This window comes from Watersipora subatra, chromosome 3 (assembly GCF_963576615.1).
Source record: "Watersipora subatra chromosome 3, tzWatSuba1.1, whole genome shotgun sequence".
In the NCBI taxonomy this organism is placed as follows: Eukaryota; Metazoa; Bryozoa; class Gymnolaemata; order Cheilostomatida; family Watersiporidae; genus Watersipora; species Watersipora subatra.
Window position 1 is genome coordinate 62,536,840 of NC_088710.1, and position 19,840 is coordinate 62,556,679.

A 19,840-nucleotide genomic window follows, 5' to 3' on the forward strand; every position below is an offset into this window, starting at 1 on the left:
CAGAATTCACAGATTTATTAGGCAGAATATCTCATAATCGTCTGAGCTTTGCATGCACACCGAATTCGTCAACGAAACGCTTTTAATTGGCTAACTAATTTTTTTAGCGAGCACGACTCTAGTAGCTTTGACAAGTGGTATAGTCCAAGACACATACGACGACACGCAATAAAAGTATGACCCCGATATGACTTGATACATACGATGCAACTGCTTATATGCGCTATTGTTGGTTATCTCTCGTTGGTTCAACATGGCAGGAACTTCTCATAGTGATCCAGTAATTTTTTTAAATGTTTTAGTAGCTATAAATTTTTTTTTTTTCAATAATAATAATTTCTTTTTATACAGCAAAAGCTCCGCTGTAAAAACAGTCGCTATCTATAGCGCATAAATGCAGTTGCATCGTATGTATAAAGTCATATCGCGGTGATACTTTTATTGCGTGTCGTCGTATGTGTCTTGGACTATACCACTTGTCAAGGCTACTAGAGTCGTGCTCGCTAAAAAAATTGGTTGGCCAATTAAAAGCATTTCGTTGACGAATTCGGTGTGCATGCACAGCTCAGACAATTATGGGATATTCGGCCTAATAAATCTGTGAATTCTATGAAATTCGTGAATTCGGTCAGAATGAACGAATAATTCGTTAAGTGTGGCCGGACCTTAATACATTTTCTGATAGATATACAGCTATTTCTATGACAGCTAAAATATGTGTAGATTTTTAAATTTACCACAAATTTTTGTATAGAAATACAGAAATCTAGATAAATGTCAAATCTTCTTGATATTGGTTGCTATGATGTTTTAAAATGTAAACAAAATTGTGCATCAGTTTTCGTTTCTCAAACTTTAACACCGGTTTTCTCAGAACTACGTTTTTGCACTGATGGTGAACGCGCATGCGATTTATTGACCATAAAATCTGCTGTACTTAAGCTAGAATCAAAAGGTTTTTGCAAAATAACTGTGAGAATTTTTTCCTTCTACTAAGGTAGATAACTCTAAATCTCACACCTCCGACATAACCATGGTTTCTGAGACCATGTCCCATATTGTTATTTCATTTCTGCAGAGACAGTAAAGAGGGAGAACAAGGGTCTACCATGGCTCTCCCAGTATATACAAAAAGATTGAATGAAAAAAAGTTATCACATATGTGATTTCGTATCACCAGTTTGCGCCTGATGTGTGGCCAAGCAGGCAGCAAGCATGTAAAAGGTCAACAGTATTAAGTTGTAAAACTGATCACTAGTCTGAAGAGTAGTAGCTGGAGTGTAGCACCTCTCTGGGCAGTGAGTGACCGTTCATCAGCCAAGATGAATCAACATACAAATAAACTAACATGTCGATGGGTCAAAGGTCATTTTGTTTTAAACTCATTTAAACGTTGCAGTCTGAAACCAAACTCTCAGATTTAAAAGAAGTGGTAACAAGTTCAAGGTTTTTGTTAAAAAGCAGAGAGGTATAACAAAAGATTGCCTCAATAACAAAAAAAGTAGAATTATTAACCAAAAGTTTCAATTAACCTTCTTCATCTTCTCTATGCTCTTCCATTCAATTAGAATCGAGTAGAAATATAAGATACAAATCCCAAAAAGTTCATTTACTAAATTTACATGTATGATACAGTGCGCCCTTGGGTCACGATGTGCCTATCATACAATTTTTTTGACTTACGGTGTGGAACGCAATGCTTTTTTTGTCTGCACCATACGACATTTTCTTCGTTATATGGTATCAACAAAAGTTTTCATCAAAATTAAAATTTGGCAGACCGTGTGTTGAATACATTGAAATAACAAAAATGCCGATATATTAGTGGCCGAAATCTCTCCTACAATGCCTGAAAATTATACAATGCTCACTTGCTCTCTCAGTTCAGTGTTATTCATAAAAAGTTATAGTAAAAACAAACTTGAAAACAGATGGGCGATAAAAGTTTAGTCGATAAAAAGCTGAAATTTAGTATGCAAAGTATTTACTAAAACTTAGCTTTAACTCGTTCACTATCGCGAGCCGATGTATCGGCTTTCGGGGTAATATAAGTACAAACCGTAAGCCGATGTATCGGCTTATCAATAGGGTTTCACTTTTTTTTTATTACAAAGCTCACATTTTAGTCAGACCAATCAGATTTGGTCTCCAACGAAATTTTTTGGTTCAACAATTTCATTTTTAACTATTTTTCAAAATGGCAAAACCAGATCGTTATCATCATGGCAATAAGCAACACACCGCGTTCGTTCAACGCAAAGAAAGCGTCAGAAAAGGTGCGAGATTAAGATTCACTGAACAATTTTATACTTTTCCTGTGAAAAATATTTTCTGAATAGCATAAGTTTTACAGTTAAACGATATCTGTTTTGATTTTTGAGATATTGCCTAAATACTAGCGGTATATCGGATTTTTAAAAATCCATTTGAATTAATTTGAGCAGAATGTTTGTTCGGTCAGAATTTAATGCGGTAGCAAAAGAGTTAAGTGTATGTTTAGTAAGCCAAATTTATTTAAATTAAATTGAGCGCTTATGTTATATACCTGTCTTAACCCTTTGAACCTGGGCCGTTTTTGTCAATGCCCATCAGTAACCCTGGGCAATCTGTCCAACGATCCCAAGTTTTTAAACTTTTATTAAATCTATTTAAACATGCTCATAATACAATGATACTTGGTAAAACACTAATAAAAAGTTGAGCAAACCATAGCAAGTGTCATCAAACAAAAAAAACAGCACTTCTCCCATTATTCGCGCTAAAACTATAAAATTTCATACGATTTTACATTTACAGTAGCAGCATATCCATTTAGCAGTTGTTCATCATCATTTCATCACTCAAAATATACTGGAAAACTGTTACTAGTTTCGTAAAATTATCCATTTGCATCAAAATCATTTATGACCTAGCAACAAACGAGTCATATCAACTTTTTCGGGATATCGTTCTAATAAAATTGGTTATTAAAACAAAGGAAGTAGGTAAAGATATTTGAAAACTGTTACAAATGGAAGTGAAATTTTTAGTCTAACATCCTGTGCCAAAATTAATTTGATTGGTTTACGCTGTTACTTAGAAACAATTTTTGTAAACGAAGCCATGTGAAGGCCGGAAAACCCGTCGTTAGGGATTCTGATACACCCTACGCAAAGCTGAAAAACCATCAGTTAAGGTTCAAAGGGCTAACGATAAGAACTCCCTTTGGTAAGTACTGCACACAGTGCTTTAATTGTTATGTAGTGGACGTAGTGAGATAGACATTGCAGGCTAGATTTTAGGAAAAAACTTATACTTTATTTTAGTAATCTTCCATAGCAGTAGTTGCATGCATATCTGTATTTATTTGTCATTATCATTTTCCTTGTGTATGAAGTAACACCTGTAGCCACAATTTATGTAATCCTACTATTTTCTTTGTATATTGGATAATGCCTTACTACAACTCATGTAATCCGCATCAGGAGTTTAACCGCACTAACTTATGTAATACTTGTTGCCGTATGCAACCATATAAAAGTTTGGAACTTTTTCTTTGATGGCAGAGTAGCCCTTGGCTGCGAATGTGCCAGTTATATGAAAATATATATTAAAGCACTCAACTCTCATGCGTGATTATTTTAAAACCTGCGAAAGGGAATTAGCTGGTGTGTCATGAAAGACTGGGCAGCGTCCTTTACAGTTACATTGTATTGCAGATCATATACAATAAATACACTGGAGTTACTGTAGCTAACTATAGTTGCTAAGGTTACCGTATTATTTTGTTACTATTTTTTAATATATACAGCACTTATATAAAAGTTTGATTTTTACCAGTCAATGTTTGCATTAGATAATTGCTATAGGTTTCTATACTCCTCTATAAAACATTTTTGCTCCTCCAGTTTAATTCATTCCGCTAATACCGGAACGAATCAAACTTATATGGCAAGGGTTCACTGTTTACATTGCCAGAATGGCTCATCAGTTATAACTGTTATCACTATCATCATCATCATTGTTAATTTTGAACGAAAAGAGTCTTAGGCCACCTATAAGAGTTTTCAAAGTACTTGAGATGAATCGGCGTGTACCGGCAGCAAAATAAAACAATTCTTCAAGTTGTTTTTCCGCTGCCAAAATTAAGCAGTAGAAAAAATGTTACTTCGAAAGAGCCAAAGTAAAAAGTTTTTTCTGTCAGATTTTTCTAACAGATCTGTAAAATACTTTCATCTGAATACAAAAGTGTTAGTTGTCATGAAAGGTTTCAGTTTTGTTACTCATTTTTACAGGAGATCTCAAAGTTATTAATTACCATTACTACATGGTCTGCTCAAAGCAAGTGAAATTGCCTCAAACTACTAAGTGTGCAATGTGAGAAAAAACTTTCTAGATGACACCTAGAGCAAACCGCTATTTAGCTTTTTAGATAGTTCTTTAGGCACCTGGTTTGTACAGCACCAGTGAGCAGCTCTAGGTAACAAAATAAAAGTGGTACTCTGTTGGCAGTTTTGTCAAAAGACCTAAACTTTAGCTAGCTGAAACGTGTAAACAACGGATGCACTTATCACCAGCGTTTAATATTTATAACCAATATAGCTTCATGTGCTTTAGATAGCTCAATTAATATATATTAGTAGTTCATGCCTGTAAGATCTTCCTAACCATTGGCTCAGCTAAAAGGGCTCCAGGTATGTTTCGCAACAGTGGTAATTAACTTTACACTCTAGTTTTGCACCTACAGAAAAAGTAAGTGTTGCCCCCTCATATATCATTATCAATTTATCCATGCTTAAATGATAGATAAACAAATAACTCTATGATCTGTCAGACAGGTGAAAACAATTCTAAATATTCAGCGGTCAAGTTCTGAAATCTAATATAACTAGTGTTGTTGATGTTGTTATTACAGAGAGCGTCGCCTTAGCATGAATCATGGGGCTTTATTGAACAGAAACAAAGTGTCTCATTTCAACTTAATTAATTTCAAAATGAAATATTATGCAAACCGATTGAGAAATTTAGCATTTAGTTGTAAGAGTAATTATAGAGGTGAACATTTGGGACATGATGACCAAATGTCACAGCAGTCTTGCAGACAGATCACCTTCAGTTTTAAGTTATCCCGGCTTTAACAAACCAATTTTTTAAAAAATTAAAAAGACTAAATCAATGTAAAAAAGATTGTTGTAGTTTAGTGGTGTTCGATAAATAATATTGCCAAATTTTCTCTGAAAATCTGACATCATCGCATTGTACTTTTTAGCATTCAAATATACCTGATTAAAAATGCTAGTTTGCATAGGCTGGTGGTGAAGGGAAAAGTTTGTCATGCTTGGAAAGCATGTCATGTATATCAGTGGGAGTGTGCCATGTTACTAAGGCAATCTAGCATTCAAATATCACCACACTATGGCACAGCTCCAACACAAGTTATAATAGTTCAAGTATACTGTAACCTATACATCATGACCTATATATTGTGACCTATAAAACCTTTCGAGCAAAATTGGCCAGCATTGAATAGTAACCATGCACAGTGGGTGCCCCTAATTTGCTGGTTTTATTCGAATAAACTTTTGTGCTATGTAGCTTTATATATTTTGATTTTCCATATTGTACAGTTTGTTTATAGTAGAAGTAGTTCTAATTTTTGGATCATGTTCATATATGAGATTTCACTGCAGATATATTTTAAACTTCAAAGCAGTCAAGCTATGCTTTGACGCCGAACTTTGTGCATTCCATACCATACTTAATCTATGAACTCTATTTTCCAGTTTAACTTAGCAACTAGGAACAAAGAAATTCAAACGCTTATACTATTAGTTATATTACTAAGCCACCCACATTGTGTGTTGGTTAGTCAGCGTAAATGCTCTGCTTTTCCACATTTTTTAATCAGTTTAAACTTCGTACTTCAAGCTCCTTGCTTTCCACCAGCTTACTCAAAATATTTGGTTTAAAAACTCCATCTGGTTCCTGAGAACCAGCCTCTGAAACATCCAGCTGGTTAGAAACCTGCAAACTATTTGATTGAGAGCGATAGTAATCTTTGGCATCACGGGTTACTACTCCTTGTTTCTATACCAACTAGTGGATGCTTGTCATGCTTCAATACTGTTTTGTCACGGACAAAATGCTTCAATAGTTTCAAAGATTTAGACAAGTTGACAGAGTGCGACCAAAAGTGCTTTGAGCCAGACAACAGAAAGAGCAATCGCTATAGAAATTTTAGTATATAATTACGACTGTGTAACATATCAGCTGAGGCTGATCAACAGCATGCAGTTATAAGCTTAGAAGGGCTTCATAATTTCTCTAATATTTTTAGTACCGATGGAGACTATGTGGCGAAAGAGTCTGTGCCGGCGTACCAATCCCAACGCCTACGATTGAGTTACTTACCAATAGACCTTTTCAAATCCGCTTTATCTTTTATTAGTTTGTTTATAACAATTTTATTTAAACCTGGCATTTGATTAAAATTATACAAAATATTAATCAAAACTCAATCAGACTTTGTGTCATCAGTTAACCTTTGATGATGATCATCATCATGATGATAGAGGTTTGATTCTCTCACTTAACACAAGAGGAACCATTAAAAGTCTAAATAGTTCACCTAATCATTAATCAATTATTTTCTCTAAAGTTTTAGGTATATTCTGTTTTCTACAGTAAATACGACAAAAATATAAGTAAAAACAATTAAAATCATAGTTTGTGAAAGTGGAAAAAAATTTGATTTGTTTCTCAGTTTTTGGAGCAATTAGTTCTTTAACACTCGATCATATGGATTACCGAGAATGAACCGCAGAGTCATCCATCACACCTTGGACAGAGTTAACACTCTGACATAGTTTCCCTTAAAGGTTGACTTGCAACAAAGTTCACATTACAGTTATTTTGTATCAAAAGGTTCACCATGTCTTACTCCGCTGTGTTGCAGGTGCAAAATCTGTGGAAATGTGATTACAAGCTCTTAAAAGCTCACAAATGAACAGTTAATTGCAGTCATTCCCAAAACGCCGTAGTTTGGTATAACTTTTATAGTATTGACAGTAGTGTTCGAAGATTTTTCCATGAAATTCTAGATCTTTGTTTTAGATAAGCAATTTTAAATCTTTGTTTGGGAATTTCCAACTCAAAAACACATATTTTTTCTTTCTGACGTCCGAGCTATTTAGTATTATTTATGGCTTTCGCAAGTACCTCCTGAGTAAGACAAAGAAAACTCCTCCTAAAACAAAAGAATCCTCCTAAAAAAAAAAATTACTTATGAAAATGACATTAGTGATGCTTCAGGTTTTAGTGATTACACAGCTAATGAAAGTGGCAGCACTGACTCTGATGGTGGTGAGAGTAATAGTTTTGTAAAAGTAAGGAGCATTGTAGAGAACCGTTTTAGCTTCATAGCGATTGTAGCTTCACATAGCTTTAGCAATGCACAAAGCATGGAGCGGTGAACTTTGTGCCTAGCACTGTTTGTTAACGTGTTTGCAAAACATAATATATAACAAAAAATCTTTTGATAGAGTTTGAAGTTAATAGGAATTGTATACATATTATGAAGCAAAATCGGCAATTTTCAGTTAAATGGCGGGCAGTAGGCCGATGTTGAATTCATACATGGATAGCAGTAAAAGGGTTAAAATTTCAGTAAGTTAACAGTTACATACCTGTAGTTAGAATATTTTTATTGGTCATTTTATAAGCGTTTTGGTTTTGTTAATATTTTTATATAAACATGTTTTCCTCCACACTGATTACCAATGGTTCCCGAATTATGTAATAGAATGTATTTTATTTGAAAGGAGATCAATGTGGGTCACGCAGCAGATTGATCAACATTCAATCAAAGCTTGTTTATGGCTAGGTACGTGTTATGGCTAGACACACCAGGTCAGTCGCTCGCAACTTCAATGCTCCATTTATGCTTACTATTGCATAATCGTATTGTGGCTGTGATGAATTGTACACAATCTTTATTCATGTCCAAACTAAACAATGAAATTGTAAACTTTCAAATATTACTTAAGATTCACTTCCAAACTCACTGACTCAGAATGTTTACAGTTACTAAACTCTACAAAGAAAAGCTATAGACATGTATTTATTATCTCAGGAAGAACACCGACCTAGCATTTTGTGGTTCTGCTAGAGTGAGAGTGAAATCTAGCTAGTTAGCAGTTGTTGACACTGATACTGTAGTTAGCCATACAGACAGAAATCATTCATTAACATATTAGCAGTCTCAGCTCGTTACTCCTACAGGTTAGTTGAAACTGTTGAAACGAGATAACAAGCGGTTAGGTCTTTCTTTGTTGTGGCATCACAAAGCATAACAAAAATTAGGCAACTGCCAGAATCATATTCCGAGAAAAACCAGAAGTTTGATATTTTCAGTTGAAGGCTGGTTTTTCTGCCAAAGCCAAATGAATGAGCTCAGAGTAAAACTCTTGTGAGCAGGTGATTCCCAGTCTGCTCAGCTAATTGTGTGATTAACTATCACTCCTCGTTTGAAAAGTATATGTTGAAATATGTATTCTACCAATAAACACAGATTAATACTTTTTCGTCGTTTTAAAGTTTAGTAAACAAACTTTGTATAAATGTATGGTTGAGCCTATATGTATGCTCAGTCTTGAGGGAGCAACATTACTAATGACTTAGTAGAGTATGGCTTTGTAATGAAGGTATATGAGCTTACAAAAATGCATAAATAGTTGATACATACATGTAGTAATTTGATGAAGCCAACTATTTTTTCACTATTAGTTTCATCTGTTTTATGTGTTTTTATTTTCTAATTGAAGTTTTATATTGACTCTGATTGTCATAGTGTAGAGCTAATCTTACCCGTTATGGATGAATTTTGGTGACCAAATCTTGTTTCCTTCAAACACTGTTGTATTTATGTTACCGAATCGTTCAGGGTTCCACTTCAGTCTTTCATCCGTCCAACTCTAGAATATATATACACAGACCCAGTGTGCAGGTCAGATCTTGCTTAGTTAAAAAAACGCATCTAACTAGTTGACCTCAATATAAGCTAATTTCACTGGTAGGATTTAGTGAAATTTGTTAAATAACTTTAAATTTAAATTAAGTAAGTCTAAAGCTGTCACAGCTGTGGTTAAAAAGTAGAAAAATGTTGTTATTATTTTTAAAATGTTGGGTCAAAAATAATCTGTAACGTAAAGGAAACCATTTTATAATCTTTGTTCAAATTTATTAACGGACTAAAAGTTGTTACATGTGACGGAAAGTAACTTTATTGTTTTTCAGATGTGAAATACCTTGTGTGAGCATTCCCTCCAAAGTTGAGTCTAGTGTTTACTTAGCCTACTGTAATCTGAGGCTGTGCATGTTTTTAAGAGTATCGTTGCACAAACATGGATCCTATGATCATGGTTGGACATGTATGAGTCTAGTGGCATGGAAGCCTGGACAACTGGAGACATGCCCAGCTGCGGGAGGCAATTTAAGGTTGGATGTCATTCCTGTCACCACCAGTGACCCTTATTTTGAGGTTTCTATCCCGACCTGTTGTTTGCAGGTATTCTAGACCATTTAGGTCACAGCTGGTTTTCAGCTAAAATGAATACCAGGTGACCAGTGATGTTCTCACTTGAATTGAAAGGCCAATAAAAAGCTCAATATAAAACTTATCGTAGCAATAGTTTATGACAAACACTTCGGGTTTTACCTAAGACCCTGTATCAAATATAGATGCTCGCTACTTTACAGTTTCAGCTTGGCCATTCCGTCCAATAATTCAATGTACGTGTACATGTCTGAGTTGCGATCATAAAAAATGTCAAATTCTGAAGAGTTAAGACCCTGGCGCTTCGAGCCTGACGCTCTATCTGAAGAAGATCCTCAACAGAATCAAACCTCCCAGCAAGTAAGCACCGCCACTAGCCAGCTCTTATGTGCCAAGCTAGCTAGTAGTAATAGTTTTAGCTAGAGAGTGATAGAACAAATATTATTATATATATATGATTTTAATGATGATAATTATCGCCTTATATTGCGAAAAAATACTTACAGATTTTTCTCGAATGACAACATTAACAATTTTAATACATTTTTTCGGTATTAAAAACACATTTTTAATTAGTTTTAAGCTTCTTTTTCCTTCATCTATTTACGTTTTACCTTCTTGAATTTTTTGACATTTTTACTTTTTAGGCGAGTAAAATTTTGAATGTTTCCCTTGTTTTTTGAAGTCTTCAGCATTAAGTTTTTTTGACAGCCAGCTATGGTCTGCATTAGTGAGCACACCAGGATTTCAAGTGACTCACGCAAACATGTCTCAATAAATAATGTAAGCGTGTATGATAAGTTCAGAAATGACAGGTATGGCACAGTGACCTGACTGGGCAGGTAGTAGATGCTTGTATCTTAGCGAGTTACCAGCATTCCTGGTATCGTAGCCTTGTTATACGAAAATAAAAAATATCATTTATGTGAGAGAGTGTAAAAGGTTACACCCACGCTATAAGAGGAACTCCCACCTTTAGTGTAATTTGTACGGTTGATAACATAGGGATAAATAAACTATGGAACAGTGGTCGTATCCAGACAAGGCCTCTAGTTAATGTGTTTTTAATCTACAGTTGGTTGTGAATTATAGGAAATCAGTCAGGTTAACTCTCATGCTCTGTCATTCTCATTAAAGTTACACCTGCATAGCAAGTAGGTTATACAAAACTATATATCTAGTTGACCTATATATCTAGTTGACCTATATATCTAGTTGACCTATGTTTCTAGTTTTATAAATAAAACACTAAGATATTCAGTTGTTATAAGTTGCTATAAAATCTATTATATTAACACAAAGTCAGCTCTTGGCAAAATTTGATTCGGTTGGAATCATCGTGGCAGCATAATTAAAATCATAATGAAAAAAGCCATATACCGATCAGCAAAAAAATTGTCACCAGCAAGTGTTGCACACATTCTATGAAGCAAAAATATATCAATTTTTGAGGCAAGTGTCAATTCATAAACTACGGCATATTCTAGTTCACAATATTATTTATTTGGTATTTAAATTGGTTTGGTTTGTACTATTAGCTTATTCTTCTGCAAAATCATCTGTTATTGTTATTATTGTAATTGTTTGTTAAACAAAAAATTTAATAAGCATATGAGTTTATCTTAAATTACTTTTGATGAATAATAGAAATTTTTTTGCACTTTTTTACCCTGGATGGTATTTGTAAAAACAGTCATTTCTACTCAGTGACTGTATCAACAACAACTGTATGAACTTGTTAAACGAAGACTATTAGACTTGTTCAACCTAAAATAACTAAACAAAATACTATTGTCTACAAATTTCAAAGACTTGGTAATATATTTAAATAGGTTTATATGTGTTTTGTATTGTTATTATACTTAAACGACTCCATTGAAAAATGGTTAAATTTGTTGATGAGATTTCGGTATAAGGGTTTGCGACGGTGTTGATGAATAATTTTCATGAGTTGTGTGCACATATGCATTTATCATAAAGCTCCCTAACAATCGCTTCGCTCGTGTTTGGTTGTGGGATTATATAATTACTTATTATTTTATAATTCTAACTTTTCTGTTATTATATTTCAAATAATATGTTATTATGTTAATCTATTAATCTGTTAACCTGTTGATATTATGTTAATCTGTTAATGATATATTTTGTTTCGTAGAATAGAAAACCGAAGAGGTTAATTTCAAATGATGCTGGGTTTTCTGTTTAACTAGAATTAGACTATTAGCCTTAGTGACTTGCATATCTACCCTTGAAATATGTTGCGATTATAGCAGAAAAAAGCAAGTAGCAACTTGTAGCGAATCCAACATAATCAGTTAGCAAATGACTTGCATGCAACTGAAAGCATCAGCTTGGCAGCCTGTGGAGAGCACGCTTCAAGGCAGTCAATCATTCAGAATTATGTAGAAGCCTTATCTCGGTCAATGATACCCGGCGTAGGATATGCAATTAAACTACAGTCCTATATACTTTCTCAAGTTCACATTTTGACCTAGTCTGCACTCCTTTTCATTCTTACCAAGCTATTATAGCAATGATATGAGCTGACAAGTGTAACCCGGGAATTGTCTAATCTAAAAGTCACCTTATCCTCTGAAATATCTGGTATATAAATGCATTAAAAGAGAGTTTTAGTGAAAATACAAGTCACTATCGCATTTCTATTTTTTAGGAAATTAACTCATGTCTAGTCAGCTTAGATACTAATAGTATAAGTTGTTTTCTCATTATAGTCTTTACAATTTTATAGTTACTAGCTTTATGAAATGCATTATATTTTTCATCAAGATGCTTGCTTAAATAAAACTTGGGTTTTTTTAGATATTGAATGCTTCTCAGCAGTTTGAACTTTCAATAAATGTTTGATTCCCTTCGAGCCTCTAAGCAATTGTTTATAAAACTATTCTTGCAAGAAGGTATAATCTATATATATGATCTCAGTGTTTGTTTGTCATTCATTTGCCTAGTTATAGCGATACAATTTTAACAACGAAAAATCTGCCGTGCACTGGATTCAAACTCAGAACTCGCAGGTCTGCAGACCGGGGAGCTAACCCACTGCGCTGCGCTGTCCAACTGACCATAGTGATGAACGAATGTGATCATTATCATTACAGCGGTTAAACTACTCGCGTTCAAAGCACTTGGGCCTATCAAGTAGCACACTTGATCATTACGCATAACGAAACGTTGTCTAAGCTACATAGCTTTCCGATGCAGTTCTTACTAGAGTAAAGATTTTACTAGCATGCCAAGTAAATTAAACAAATTCATCAAGTAATTATTTTATTACCCGTGCAACACCGGGCATTCAGGTAGTATGTATTATAATAAAAGCAGGGTCCATCCGTCCATTTGTCCATCTGTCTAAAGCCACACTAGGAGCATTAAAAAGTTGCCTCATCTGGGAATTGAACACATATACCCCAGCTTACAGACCAGCGCTCTAAGCACTACACCACTCGGCCACCTCACGACTTGCCAAATTTATTATGCACATACTGATGACTCATTATGATCTATCACAGCGCACAGCACTGCCAAGCGTACTAGTTTTGCAGTACAACTACTAGTAAAAAGAAAGTTAGGGAATTGTCACCCTTTACTTTGCTACCAAATCTGTTAAGGTTTGAATTTTTTTACTTAATTAACAAAACAGTTATATGAGACTCCATCATCCTCGACTCCGTTATGCATTTCCTTGATAGACAGTGTGCCCTTGGGACTCTTTCATCAAGAACAGTGGAACTCTTAAAGGATTTGAAATTTATGACACTGACGTAGGAAGTTCTTTTGAGAGAGTTAACACACAATCAATAATATTATTTAAAAGCTTGAACAATTAAACCCTTGCTACATTTTAACTTTCTTGAATAAAAAATCATGCAAAATAAACCCCAATTAGTTTTAGATGAAAGTTTACTAAAAAGGTTACTACTATCCTAAGAAGGCATGAACAGTCTCAGGGGACCTGAGACAATAGATAAGATACTAAACTATAGCTAACGCTTTACCTGCAGTTTGTAACCTTGGTGTAACCTATATCTAACGCTTTACCTGCAGTTTGTAACCTTGGTGTAACCTATAGCTAACGCTTTACCTGCAGTTTGTAACCTATAGCTAACGCTTTACCTGCAGTGTGTAACCTTGGTGAAATAACTGCTTTTAAACTGTGATAAAGATTTGCAAGACAGTTTTGTCTGTTTTTATGGTAGTAGCTACTAGCAAATGTCACACTCACTCATTACGATATGTATGTAGGCCAATATCTTTTCAAACCTTATCTGCCTCGCCTTTTGTACTGCTATTTTTGATATTGTAGTCGGTCACAAAATGCCGCCCAACGGTCAATTCTATGCTTCTCGTGTCTTTGTACAAGCAGCTACTGGTGTCTATGTAAACAGTTAACCTTATGAGTGTTTTGAGAAGGTCGCTCTCATTTCACAAACCCCTTTAAGAACAAGTTGAGTCAGTTGAGTCAAGTTGAGTCAACCCTACTGCAAGTTTTGTTAAAATCTGGTTTTTAGTGATGTGTGATTAACTCCCTTATAATATGTTTGGATTCAACTCAAAGTATTTTCTACCTACCAGGACTATGAATCCAGACGGCACTATTTGTCCTCTTTTTTCATCCTACAATATAGAATAGAGTAATATATTTAACCAAGTTACGTATTTAAATTATTGCGTTATACAAAATAGCAAATGTTAAACGACTCAAAAACCTTCTCAATATCTTTCAACTTGCAACTAATGATGCATTTAAAATGAGAAGACAAAAGATTAGATTTCAGAGTAACTTTCACTCACAACAGTGCCGATGCCAAGCAGGTAAAACTTGGCTTTGAGATCTAACTCGGAGAAGACACTGGGTCTCACGGCAGGATCATAGGAGTAGCCTCCCTTCCCATCTGTTCCTTCGTTGATGTACTCTTCCAGAAGTGGGAGATATGTAGCATTCGGTTTACTCTCAGCAGCTAAAACCCAAGCAGGCTATTTCAATATGTGTTAAAAAAGAAAACTTTTAGATATCTATCAAGCTCTTAGCCATATTTTCCTATTGATTCGAATATTTTATCTCTAAAATTGAATTCATAACATTGTTGCCCGTGCATAACTTCTGCGCACAACTTATAGAGTGTAAACAATGCTCCGCTCAACTGTTACTCTGCTGTTTCAGTGAATTGTAAAGCAATTTTCATCCGTGAAATGAGCTAAGCACTCAACAGGAGAGAGCTATCATATAGCCAGCAAGTCATGCGTGCTCATCATAGTGGCAAGATAGTTTCAGTTATAAAAAACGCATAGCACCAGTTACATGCATTGGCCATTTGACTCAGTACAATTGTCTATTTACGCTTTACATCAATTATTAACCTTCTCTCTAAGGCTATTATCAATTATCAAGGCTAACTATTCCGCTTCCATCTAATTACTTAGGGGAGTCCAACAGCAAACTGCAACGCTGAACTTGTAAGCTATCTATTAAGCTGCACCAACAGAGGATAGCATCGTCTGCTTACCTGAGACTGCCGTAATTACGATGAATAATGTGAAGTGATATACGTTGCACCGCATTGCGCTTCGGCCTTCTTTGTTTCCTTCAGCAACTGCGCTGCTCTAGTATTAATATGACAAATCAGCGTCTCAAGTAGCAAACGAATAGACAGACAGCAACCTTGCTCCAGGGTTAATCACGGGCTAGTGAGTGAATCTTCCTACATAATGTTAATTGTGATTGAAAATTAAATATTTCGATTCGATGTAGTATTTATGGTGAGCCAATCAGCTGGAGTGTTTGTTCTCACGCTTCATTGGTCGAGAGGGTTTATAGTCGTGACTGACGCCAGTGTGCTGATACACTGCGGATGAACACCAAATCATATCATTTAGTTAACATGTCTGTATGCTGTCATATCAATTCTGCTATAGTAGCTATACCATCAGGCAATACATTTTTAATATATTTGGTAAAACAATATCAATAACTATAGACGACCAATCATGTATCGGTCAATAAATATTATAGTATAATAGTCAACCTATTTGCTGCCTCATAGTAAAAAAATTTGTTTAGTAAAAACACTGTTTTATGATTATATTTTTAAAAAGTTTCTAAATTTTTTAGTGGTGAGATAAAAATTATTATCAACTGAATAACAAGACTATTTTAGACCACTTCAAAAACTCCAACTGAAGAGTGTGTCTCACATTCTTTTACTAGTCAAAGCAAATTATATTCAACAAAGAAATTTAATGGCAAAAATTAGTTATTTTGTTATTTGCCAACTGGGCAAGCATTGAGCTAAATGCTTTTTGGGAATATTTTAAATTGCAAACAGAAAGATTTGCCCACTTACTGCAGGGAATACATGCAGTCTACGTGGCTGCGAGGTTAGGTAGGCCTACTACTTTACTGCTAGTGAGACAAATTTACAATGTCAAGGCTAAATACATAGATGTATGTTGTGGGTTGATTGCAAATGTTCTACTAATCAAAGTAGAGCTTAAAAAGGAGATATGAGATCTGATGATTTGCGGAAAAATTTTAGAATTTTATTTCAGTTTCATCTTGTTTTATTAGCCCATGATGTTGTTCCATTGTCAGACACTTTTCTCTGCGCATCATGCTAGACTATAAACCTACACTTCCAAGCTAACCAGGGAGGTTTGGAAGAGAATGTTTTCAATGTTAGCTCATTGGTTATCAACAGTAGAGCAGCCTATTAGTTCAGCCTTTGTTAAATGTTTTTTTAAGTTTTGTTGTCAAAAGGAAAAGCCCTGAAGTTAAGATTAACACATCTTAGCACTTATTTCTTAGCATTGAACAGGTGCTGTGAATATAGTCTAATCTAGGATGCAAATGTAGACATTGTCTTACTAAAAGAGGTATTTCGCACTTCATGGCATTTATCGTAGCTATATAGCATCCGTGCCAGCTTTATGGCACTTATGCCAGCTTTATAGCATCTATGCTAGCTCTGAAGCTTAAAGTTTTTAGAAAAATGGTTGATGTACACAGACTATATGCTAAGATTTATCCTGTTTAGATTTTGAGGGATGGTCACTTCATATCAACTTTAGAATTTAAAATGTAAAGAAAGCCTTAAAATCACACGTGGGGTTGGGGCAATTCATAAATAAGTTTTAAGCAGGCTTCGAAAATGAAATGAAGCTATAATTATTACTGTATATTTCAAGTATTGCAGGTAGACAAGCCTTAGATTGTTGTCTGCTATAATAATGTTAACACCTCCTTCCCTCCCCCACTCCCTTCTTCCTTCCTAGGACTCAGAGTAATCATCTTGGCAAACAAAAACTGCTCATCGACAAAACTGCTAAGGTATTTTTGGATGGCGCTGTGCAGCAAATGACTAGAAAAAAATTTCTGAATATTATCTGCTTAGTGGCTGGTTAAAATCCTCTTTCATAGCCAACCCTGTTAGTACTTGACTAGCAATGTTGCCATGCCATAACCCTGTGAGTAATTTTTTGGGCACATTTTGTTTCTATCTGATGTTAATCAACAGAATTCACCACGGAACTACCTACAGGAATAAAAATTGGTATTTGCTGCATGGTATTTAAAGAGCTAATCATTATTAAGCAGAATCTATAACGACAATAACTCGAATATTTAGGTGAAAATCTTTAATTTTATTTAAACAGTGTGTTTGGCTATAAGGTTCAAGGTAGCTATTGAACACAATCATCTGCTATTGATTGACAAGAAAAGGTTTGCTTTAGCTAGCATACAGGTTTGTGGTTATTACAAATCCATGAAATTTTTGTGATTTTCTGTTTACAGAAAATTTGAAGTGGTAAAACTACTCAAAAGTTTGGTTAGAATAAGGTCGCTCTATGGATGTTTTAATGACCATTTTGTGGAATGTCATTGTGTATAAAAGCAAGCGGGTCACATGTCAGCCGTTCCTGAACTGTCTGTCTACACCACATATGACGAGCAGTGTGTGTAATAATTATATTTCTCTTTAGCTTGGAAGAAAATAAACAGGCAAAATGTCCTGCTTTGTAAATCAAGTATGTGGTTTGCGAAGGCTTACTTAGCAAAGCACTTTGTTTTGCTAGGCAGCTGGTTAAAATGATTGAGTCTCGGCCGTTTGTTTTCAAAGACATTTGTTCATACAACCTGCAGGCATAGCAGAACCAGTTAAAATTTTGGCTATCTGTTTGTATTGGTTAGAGCTCTGAACTTTTCCAAAATAATCACCCTATTATTAACTATGACAAATTATAATTTTTCTTTTTCATTTTTTGGTCACTTGTGGACCTAGAATTGCAAATAATTTTTGCTGTTGCAAAAATTGTTACATTTGCTTATTAACATTTTTACTGCCATCCATGCAAAAATTTTGTTTTTGGCTTACTGCCAACCATCTTATTGATAATTGTAAATTCTGCTGCATGATATTTATACTATCTTTCAATTTCAAACTCTACCTAGAACATTTTTGTTATATATTTTACGTTGCCAATATGTTAACAAACAGAGCTATGCAAAAACTTCAATTTATCTAAACTATGTGCATTGCGAAAGCTATGTGAAGCTACGATCGCTACGAAGCTGTAATGATCTTCTACAATATTCCTTACTTTTACAAAACTATTACTTTCTTCACCATCAGAATCAGTGCTGTCACTTTCATTGTGTGATTATTTAATTAATTCTGAATTTGAATCAGCTATAATGTTATCAACAAAAGCTTTTCTGTTTCTAACACAGGAGGTGCTTGCGGAAGCCATATTACAACTAAAAGGTTCGATCGGCAGAAAAAAATGTTTCTTTTTCACTTGGAATTTCCTGATCCAGTTAATTGAATAGTTGGCTATCAGCCATAACAAAAACAGCTGCCAAATGAATGTAAATTATTCTACTGGCAAATAAGCAAATAAAGTTGTCTGTCAACATAAATCTTTACGAAATGCACAAAATTGGCTGCTGTCATATCTCGTTCAACGTGTGGCTACGCACACCAACCAAAGGCGATGTTAGCACGGCCAGCACTCCGGCTGACGTGTTACCAATGTGTGACAAGCGTGTAGTCAAGGCATGCTGTCAAAAGAAACATGTTACTTTACAGCTGCACATATAAGACTGAGGCATTTTGGATTGGCTGAAACTGTTAGTTCTAGCTTACATAATCTCAACTCCATTTTATTCATTTTGATTTAGGTTGGAATGACGATGACAGCACTTAACACAAAAAATTTTATATACAAAGATATTCTCATTTGTAACAGATATGTGAAAACCAATGGTGTAAATTGAATTGTTTATGAAGTCTGTCATTTAATTGTGCAAGTAATTAAAAAAAATTTAAAACCCAGCTTTTTTATAGTTCAACTCCTGTCACAAAACCAAATTATTTTTGTACTTGGCAGGTTTTTTATAGCTAGAAATTAGCTTTTTTTCATGAGCCAAAATATGGCTATGTTTTGGAGATTGTCGATTGTAAATTGTAGATTATCCATAATAAATAATCAATATGCTGATAATACTTGAGTATCAATGAACGTCATTGGCTCACATGACTAAGACCAATTCTCATTGGTCTAACTATTTGTCATCGTGACTCATCATTTAGTCCGATGTTGCTAAGCATTTATGTTATGCATTTGGTCCGTGTGACTAGCCCGACCTTTAAAATGGGTGGCAGCAATACTGATTGTGGGTAGGCTAGATGCTGGTGTTAGACTAAGGTAGTAGTGAGATGCCACCAGAGTATTTGTGAGTAAATGGAGGGATGGCAGGAATGAGTGGTTGTGGTAGTATATTTGTGTGTCATGACTAGTCGCAAGAAAGCTAGGGTCTAACTATGCAAAACTGTCAAACCTCGATTTGAATGCCATGGAACACTGTACTATTCACCACTTTACTCATAGACCTATTAACTATACTTATACTATATTAAGTATAGTTAATAGGTCTATGCCTTTACCTATGGTGGCGTTTATTAGAAGTGACGTTCAAATAGAGGGTAGTGCCGTTTTTCAATTAGCTCGTCAGAATTTATGAAAGATAACTTTAACCTTTTACGGGCGAAGCGACGCTAATGTCGTCTATATTTTGCACTTTCCTTTTGGCATAGCGGTATTAATGCTTTTGACCTCAGCGTTTTTGCTAAACCATTTTTTATATACGTCGAAGAACCAGACTGAGTTAACCAAGGAACTGCTTTGAGTGAAGCATTAACGGGATACAGTTATTAATTATTTTAATATTACCACTTTCAGTTTTTTTAAAGAATGTAAAAACTTTGGAGGTAGAAAACGGGCTTTGATACGCCA

General features: G+C 34.8%; 1 protein-coding gene across 1 annotated transcript in view; it reads right to left on the reverse strand.

Annotated features, from left to right (window-relative positions):
* The window catches only part of LOC137391402 (acetylcholine receptor subunit beta-type unc-29-like), a 40,057-nt gene extending 24,843 nt beyond the window's left edge, over positions 1 to 15,214 (reverse strand). The window contains exons 1-4 of the mRNA XM_068077864.1: positions 15,055 to 15,214; positions 14,342 to 14,508; positions 14,120 to 14,164; positions 8,845 to 8,951 (exon numbers count right to left, since the gene is read on the reverse strand). Of these exons, the coding sequence (XP_067933965.1) occupies positions 8,845 to 8,951; positions 14,120 to 14,164; positions 14,342 to 14,508; positions 15,055 to 15,109 (374 nt within the window). The 5' untranslated portion in view covers positions 15,110 to 15,214. The remainder of the gene's footprint in view (positions 1 to 8,844; positions 8,952 to 14,119; positions 14,165 to 14,341; positions 14,509 to 15,054) is intronic.
* Positions 15,215 to 19,840: the final 4,626 nt, after the last annotated feature.